The 8,423-nt window shown below is 31.0% G+C and overlaps 1 protein-coding gene across 1 annotated transcript; it reads right to left on the reverse strand.

The window, feature by feature from the left end:
* Window positions 1–5,195: 5,195 nt before the first annotated feature.
* On the reverse strand, window positions 5,196–6,739 carry LOC125873495 (uncharacterized). The gene is made up of 2 exons (XM_049554422.1): window positions 5,718–6,739; window positions 5,196–5,513 (listed from the first exon to the last, which is right to left on the reverse strand). Exons 1-2 carry the CDS (start codon window positions 6,735–6,737, stop codon window positions 5,196–5,198), a joined length of 1,338 nt encoding a protein of 445 aa, XP_049410379.1. The 5' UTR covers window positions 6,738–6,739.
* Between the last annotated feature and the right edge of the window lie 1,684 nt (window positions 6,740–8,423).

Below are 8,423 nucleotides of genomic sequence, written 5' to 3' on the forward strand. Positions count from 1 at the left end.
AGGCCGAGTTTAAACGACAATACTTTCCAAATAATGTTTTGTACGAGGAACGACGTAAATTTCGAGAGTTGAAGCATACATGGAGCATACTCGACTATACTAAAGAGTTTATGACCCTTATGCTTCAAATCCCCAACCTCACTTGTGATGATTTATTGTTCTACTATATGGACGAGTTGTAAAATTGAGCTAAGCAGGAATTACAATGTCGACGAGTCACTGATATAGATCAAGTCATAATGGAAGTTGAATCATTGGTGGGTTTCAGGAATGAAAAGTATGACAAAGACTGAGGCAGTAAGTTAGAAAATGACATTGCTAAGGGTGGAAGAGATTCTGATAAAAACAAGGAAGTACATCAACAACACCACAAGACTTCGGATACCCATAAGTTCGATAATAAGAAGTTAATTGATCGTCAGAGCTACGCGGAAAAGTAAGCACATTTCGAGAGAAAAGGTTGCTACATATGAAGGTGCCCACAAAACTTTAAGGATTGTCCCGACCTGAAGAGTCTTAGCACTATGGTGCGTGAACAGAAGGAGCAAGCGAAAGAAGAGAGTTCGATCACAGCTCAACTATGAGTGATTGGACTATGTGAAGCCATCACAAAGTCAGATATCCAAGTTAAAGAGAATAGAAATCAGTATGTGGATCTCATCATAAATAATAAGCCCAATCGTGCATTGGTTGACACTAGAGAACCTCATAATTTTATGACACAGACTACAACGAAGAAAAAAGAGTTGAAGCATGCTCCAACAAACTCTCGCGTCAAAATCGTAAATGTTGATCCTTAAAATGCTCATGGTGTTGCCAATGGTGTTGGTATTAAATTGGGGAATTGAAAAGGTATGACAAACCTTACCATTACAAAGATGAATAACTTTGACTAGGATAAGAGTTCTTCACACAGTGTCATACCTTGATCGACCCCTACCTCCATTGTCTCTGGGTCATGGAACGAGAAGGAACTTGCATGGTGCCTACGTTAACTATACCACACAATCAGGATCAAGTACAATTTTCAGTTATACAACTTGTGAAGGGGCTCAAGAAGGAAAGACTGATGTTCTTGAAAACGACTACAAGTTTTGAGGGAGACAAAGACAAAAAGCCATTATCGTATTTCACGACCATTGGAAAGGGAAATCATCAGAAGAATCGTCGAAAGAAGCTACACGAGAACGGTATGAGGACTTGTGGCTATTCAAAAATAAGATTCGTGAGTTTATGCCGAAGCAATGCGTCGTGGTTGTCGTAACAGGTGGGGGAGAGTGTGACGACCCACCATGTCATTATGCCATATACGTACCATGTAAGTGCCACATGACACAAAATTTCCCATGTGGATGACTTACATAAGAAAAGACTTGTCCTTGTGGATGATTCTAAAAAAATAGAGAGATTTTTTAGGGAAGTTCCTAGAATTTTTAGGATTTGCATAGAAGGTCCTTGAAATTTTCTAGCATTGTAGAAGATTCTAGAGAGATGACTATTTTGGAAATATCAAGGGACTTATGTAATAATTATTATTTATACTTTAGCCCCTAAGTTAGTAGTATAAATAGAGGGGCATCCATTTGTAAATTCATCAAGCAAAAATCAACAAAATTCTCTACAACACAATTCTTCCTAGCAATCCTCTAGTGTTATTTTTTCCATTCTCTTAGCGATCCCTAGAGTTTTAGGCTAACTTGGCATAGCAAGATCGTGGACAAGTGATGCAAGATCGTGAGCAGGTTGTCAAGTGTCACACATGTGCTTAGTAAAAGACTAAGGACGTGACAAAAAAACTCTTAACAATTACTCTCTTGCCTCTTTCTCTGATTTAGCAATTTAGAAATTGTTTATTTAATTAAGAGCACATATAAAAAGCTCTTAATTATTTTAGCAAAATAAGAAAACGTAGAAACAAATAGAGATAACATAAGCAGGGCGGATATTTGCGGGGCGGGACAAATTAAAAATAGGAGAAAATATTATGCCAGGCGGGGTGAATTATAAATAGGAGAAAATTTTATGTGAGGTGGAGCGAGTTAAGCTTCAACCTGCCCCGCATCCGCTCCAACCCGCCCCATTGTCATTCCTACTTTTCATCATAATTGTGGAGGATATTTTTGTAAAATAAATATTTTTTATATAATGCATACTATTTTTAATATACACCAAACCAAATAATGAATAAGAAATAATATATGCATAACTAATACAAGCATTACTAATACACTCTATTGAGCATTATTTTTATATACTTTACCAAACGACCTCGTAAATAGCAAAGAGAACTTTCGTCTTTTTTTCTTCTCCAAGTATATTCAAGTGTATATAACATAATTCTCAATATCTATATTTATATAGTTGCATATATAGAGGCAGAGGCGGATCCAGAATTCAAAGATTATGGGTGTCATATTGTTTAAATAGGGTAAACGGGTCAGTTCCTTCAATTATAAATTATAATTTCGATTATTTAATTTTTTTTTCTATTTTTATAAATAAATTGATCAAACATGAACATTCGATATTTTTTTTAGATATGCTAATATTAAAGATATTCACCTAAGTAGTTTTTTTAGGAATAAAGAACTCTATAACTTTAAGAAAACAAGAGATTTTTCATCACGTTAATAATTTGAATTTGTATAAATCATCTAATACCATATAGTTGAGAAAAAGTAAAAAAAATTATAGCGTCAATCCAATTATATCCACTTAGTGTGACGTGAAAGATCGAAAGAACCTTTAAATTCAAAAGTTTTATATCCATCATTTTTTAAAAAAACTTTTTTTTTAAAAAAAGATACTATCTAAATATATTTTAATAAATATTTATGAGACGTTCATAAATAAATATTGATCTGTAATTAATATAGAATATACACACAATATTCATATCAATTAAACTTAATACTTAGTGAAAGAGGGAGTAAATAAAAAAATAATAATCAAGAACTAAGTGAAGCAAAAAACAGTTAATTAGATAATTAAGTAATCACAAATAAAGAAGAAGTAATGAGGAAAAAAAGCCGAAGCCCTTGCACGCATTAATGAAAAAGACAAAAAAGAAAGAAAGAAAAAAAGAGGATTTCAAACCCTTAGACGCTCCATTAAACCTTTTACCAGTTGCACCGTTCGCCATTTTAATTTAATAATTGAGAAGTGTACTATATAATTTTTAATCGAAATAACTGACACCGTAAAACTCCCGCTCATACACATAAATTCGTCTTGTGTAGAGGAACATCAAAAAAGGTCATAAATATGACATTAATCTCTACGAATGTGAGGAAGATAACTATATATAATTGTGAAGAGTTAACGAATATTACATTTAGTAGCTACATCCATGTAATATATTTCATAACAATATTATCTTTTTGAGTGAATATTTAATTTTAGGTTTTTTTTTTCAATGATGCATGCCTACTAGTGCCTTTAATGTACTTTTTAACCTTTTACAAAACATTATTCTCTTGATCTACTTTCAATTATTATGTTGCGCTTTATAAAAAATAATTTGATTAATTTTCAAAGTAAAATTAGATTATATTAATTTGATATTTTAAATAGTTTTTTTTAGATATTTAAAAATTATAAGAAAAGTACTATAAATTATATTTTTCGCATATCAATATGATAAAAAAATATATCGTAAAATGCTAGTCAAAATATTTATCGTTTTACTCTAAAAAAAGAAACAATGACAATTAAAAGTTGACGAATGCAGTATTTTCTACATAAATGACAGGTTTGATTTTCAAGAATAAAATCAAATAAATTTTTTCAAAGATATCGACACATTAATAGTTTGGTCTTTTTTTTTTTTTTAAATCAATATAGTTTGGTCATAGAGTAGTATTGAAGCTGAATATATATATATATATATAGGCGTATCTAGAGGGGTGCCATGGGTTCACGTGAACCAATGCTCCCCTCTTTAGATCATATATAGTAATGTTATATGTTAAAAAAATATTTAAATATAGATATGTGAACCCACGTTCAAAGTATCATATAATAATATGATGATGATCGGGTGCACCTCTCTGAGTGATGATAAAAATTTAAATCTTATATCTATCTTCTGTTTTTGAGTAACACCTCTCCAAGTGGTTATTGATTACACTTTTGGTGTTTTAACTAATTTTTCTTTTGTTTTTTTTCTTAAATCTTTTTCAAGTGTGTTACATTAAAAATTCTTAAAAAAAATTAGCATTATAAATTTTTTATATAATTAAATCAAATGTGTATATTAAAATTTAAAACTAGTAGTATTATATATTTTGAACCTATAATTTTTAAAATTTAATGGTTCATATTAAGAACTTAAAAGTCAAACTAATTAAATTTATATTTAAAAAGCATTTTTTCGTAATCGTGCACCCATCTTATTGAAATCCTAGATACGCCTATATCGGATGATAATAAAAAATATTACTCGATCACTTTATTATTAGAGACCTAACTTTATCTTGAAAAATGATGAGTGCCACATAGCTTTAAAAAATCCTGTCTTTTTTCCATGCTCACTGACCATTTAAGGCAATGAATAAGTAATTTGCCAAAGAAAAAACTACTCGAATAAAGGGTCGAATAAGACATATACCGGTCAAACTAAAAGTATCAAGCATTACAAGATTTTTAAAAGTTACGTGGGACTCATCATTTTTCAAAGACAAAGTTAGGTCTATTTTAGTTTGATTGGTATTTGTCTTAATCAGATCCTTTATTAGAGTAGTGTTTTCTTCGGCAAATTGCTTATTCACTGCCTTAAATGGTCAGTGAGCATCGAAAAAAGACGAGAATTTTAAAAATTATGTGGAACTTATCATTTTTCAAAGACAAAGTTAAGTCTCTTTTGATAAAGTGGTGATGTTTTTTTTATTTTAAAAAAAAGTTTCACTTAATAGTTTTGCTCATTAGTATTATACTTCGTATAGTTGACAAAGATTAAGATCACCGTAACGAATATTCAAACAATCATAATACTGAACTCAATATTCAATAAAAAATAATTCATACATTCTTTAAAAATAAAATCCAGAAAGTAGTTGAATTTCGTAATTTTATGGCCAGCCCTACTCGTACTGATAATATAAACAGACTGTTTGAATTAAAATGAACTAGTCTGAAATAGTAAGTAAACACAAAAAATTAAACGGTAGAAGTATGATTTTACATGCGAATAATTACTAAGGGTTGGAATGGAGGAGTTGGCTAAGATAAACAAGGTGATATGAGAGACCCATTAGTGTGAGTGAATTGAGTAATGATGAGATTACATTCAACTTCTTTAGCCTCTGACTTAATCTTTCAACTTGTGGTTTCAATCTTGCTGTTTCCTCTGACAACTCTTGTTGGGTTTCAAGAGGTTCATGAGTTGTTGATTTACCTGTTTTAATACCTGTTGGATCCTTGAAAGCATCTACACTTGATGTGCTTGGTTCTACGTCGAAAACGTCTCTCCCTTTTCCTTCCTCTTTCTCTATTTTCATTGTCTCCCTCATCACCTGTCCAAATGAATGTACACAACCAACTAAGCTACTCTACTGACATTTTTATTTTTATTTTATAATAAAATTGGGAGCCAAACGAAAAAATGGGTAGGTGAACAATCAAAACTCTCACCACTAGAGGTAATCAAACCCTATCAGCAATAAAAATTAAATTCAGACAGACAACCAATTGAGCTATTAAGATTTCTAAATGCATACCTTAGTGGCTCGAGGCTCCAAGTAGAAACAATTGAACAAAGTCATGGAGAATATGGCCAGAAAAATGAGACCTTGGATTTTTTCTGTCCGATTCGCATAATATGGAAGCATCTGGCTCAACATATGGCCCAAAAACGCCGTAGCGATGCCATAACACACAGTCTTGAAGTAAGCAGGGTAAATCTTGCTCTGTACCATTGCAAATTGCTGCTTCGGCAAAGCTCTTGCCAAGATATTACTCGATACGAAAGTCATCCAAACAGAAACCCCATAAGACAATGCAAATCCAAGCAAATGAATTATTCCCATCAAAGATCTAAAATTCTTGGCTGAGAAGATGTATGCTGACATATCTGAAAAGAATCTACGACCAACATGATAGTCTCTTTGGACTTCCACTTTAAGCTTTTGTGCATCTTCTTTCATTTTCTCTTCAACCAAATCAAGATCTTCCGAAGCATTCTTCATCAAATGACTTTTCAGTGTATTTGTCGTGTCAACTGCTTTTATTTTAACTTTCTCAGCCGTTTCTTTAGCCCCTTGTTTCACTTCATCCACTTTCTTCCCAACAGTTTCTTTTGCCTCATGGGCTTTGCCAGTCACTTTCTCAAACCCCTCTTTAGCATCTTCTTGAATTTCATGCATCTTTTCAGTAACAGAGTCTTTAGTCCCTTCAAGTGCACTTGCTATCTTATGTTTGCACTTCCCATAAGCATCACAAACAAGTTCTCTAGCATTCATCCCATGAAACCCATCAATTTTTTCTTCAACTTGCTCTGCTTTTTCTGTTAATTTATCTTTAACATCTGAAACTGAAACATGCTCTGTTTTCTCTTTATGCTCTGTTTCAGGTGGAGAAATTGATACCTTAGTTTGTCCATCATTTGGCTCATACTCAACAACTACAACTCTATGACCATCTTTAACAATAACATCATCTTTCTTCTCCGGGTTCGGAGAAAAAACCCCTGCTGTAACAAGTGTGGTAAGTACAAGAGAAATGGCGAAAACATTCATCATCTTCAATTTTGTCTTAAATGAAAAAAAATGGAGAGACGGTTAAGTAAAGAGGGAAAATGGGGATTTGAATAAAAGGACGTTAAACTGGGAATGCCCACGTTAGTCGGTGATGCTGGATGAAGATGAATACGTGTACGTCTTGCATGGGGTTCTTGGAATACTACGTGTCTCTTTCTCATCTTTCCACTAAAACTAAAACAGCTGCCATTAACTGAAATATTTATGTTCTGGAATGTTCCCTTTTCTTTTTAGTTACCATAATTTTCTTTCTGTTTTAGAATAAAATAATAAGAAGTCTAACTAATATTTTGATGTATTTTTTTTTATTATATTAATATGTAAAAAATTGTAATTTATATTTTCTTTATCTCAATTTATATGTCATTTTTTATTTTTCGAGAGTCAAACAGTTTAAGTTTGATCGGTAATTTATGCATGAAATCTTCAAATTTTTTGAAATAAAATTTATATATTAGTAGACTACGTAAAAAGTACTATAAGTCAGAATAATTGATAGTTAAAGTCCAAAAAGTACCACATAAAATGGGATGGAGGAGTAATATTTTTCATATAGTTTTTAAATATCTAAACTTATAATATATAATATCGAATTAATGTAATCTAATTTAACAAAAGCGCAGCATGACAACTAAAAAGGAAACGAGAGAGTATTTTAAGATTGTTAAAAAATAATTTGTATATTTAAAACTTATTCTACAAAATTGTTATAAATTATAATAATTAATATTATAATAATAATAATAGTAATAGTATATTTAGTGAAATTTCATCAAGTGTAGTTTGAGAAGGATAAAATATATGCAAATTTTATCATTACTTCATAGAGATAGTGAAGTTGTTTCTGAATTAATTTATAAATGTAATGACTCTTCCTATTGTTTATGGATGAGCTATTCGTAAAAGAAAATGAGTGATGGAGCTCTTGGTTCGAAGAATTAAAAATTTCAAGCTAAATTCTTACAAATCTGAGCAAGATGAGGTCTAGGACAATTTGAAAGAAAAATTTGAATGAAATATTTGAGTCGAGTTTATTTTTCTTATTGCTAAGATGTTAAAGAATTTATATAACTTTTTAAAAATAAATTTGGTAGAATAGAACTCTCGATATGAAACTAAGTGTGAACAATTTTTTTATTTATTTCTCAAAATCTAAAATATCATATTAATTGAACTAGTGAAAGTATAAAGTATAACATTCCTATTTCTTTTACTTTCCTTACTAAGAAGAGTGAGAGCTGCCCTTCGATTAGGATCCGAAATGCAATTTGTTGGGTATTTGGCTTAATCTCTTGGCATCTAATTAAGGGTGTGTTTGGTATGGAAAATATTTTCCTGAAAAATAAGTAAATTTTTGATTGATTTTCTCATGTTTGGTTGGTGAGTAGAAAATATTTATCGGAAAAGATTTGTTAGTGTTTGATTTATGAATGAAAAATATTTTTGAGAAAATATCTTTTATTTTTACTAGAGAGAGTATAAAATAATTTATGAATTGAAATTGAAAATAATTTTTAAAAATAAACTTAATTTTTTTTTTGGGAGGGGAGGAGTGGGTGGTGATGGGGTAGGGGTGAGATGGGATAAAAAAATAAAAATTTGAAATTATTATTTTTTAATAAAAAACAAACTTAATTTTTTTTTTGGAGGGGGTGGGGTGGTCGAGGG

This window comes from Solanum stenotomum, chromosome 8, assembly GCF_019186545.1.
Source record: "Solanum stenotomum isolate F172 chromosome 8, ASM1918654v1, whole genome shotgun sequence".
Taxonomy (NCBI): Eukaryota; Viridiplantae; Streptophyta; class Magnoliopsida; order Solanales; family Solanaceae; genus Solanum; species Solanum stenotomum.

Coding starts and splice junctions, on each gene's coding strand:
- LOC125873495 (XM_049554422.1), bottom strand. CDS start 6,737: ATGATGAATGTTTTCGCCATTTCTCTTGTACTTACCACACTTGTTACA. Junction 5,514..5,717: donor TGGAGCCTCGAGCCACTAAG/GTATGCATTTAG, acceptor TCATTTGGACAG/GTGATGAGGGAGACAATGAA.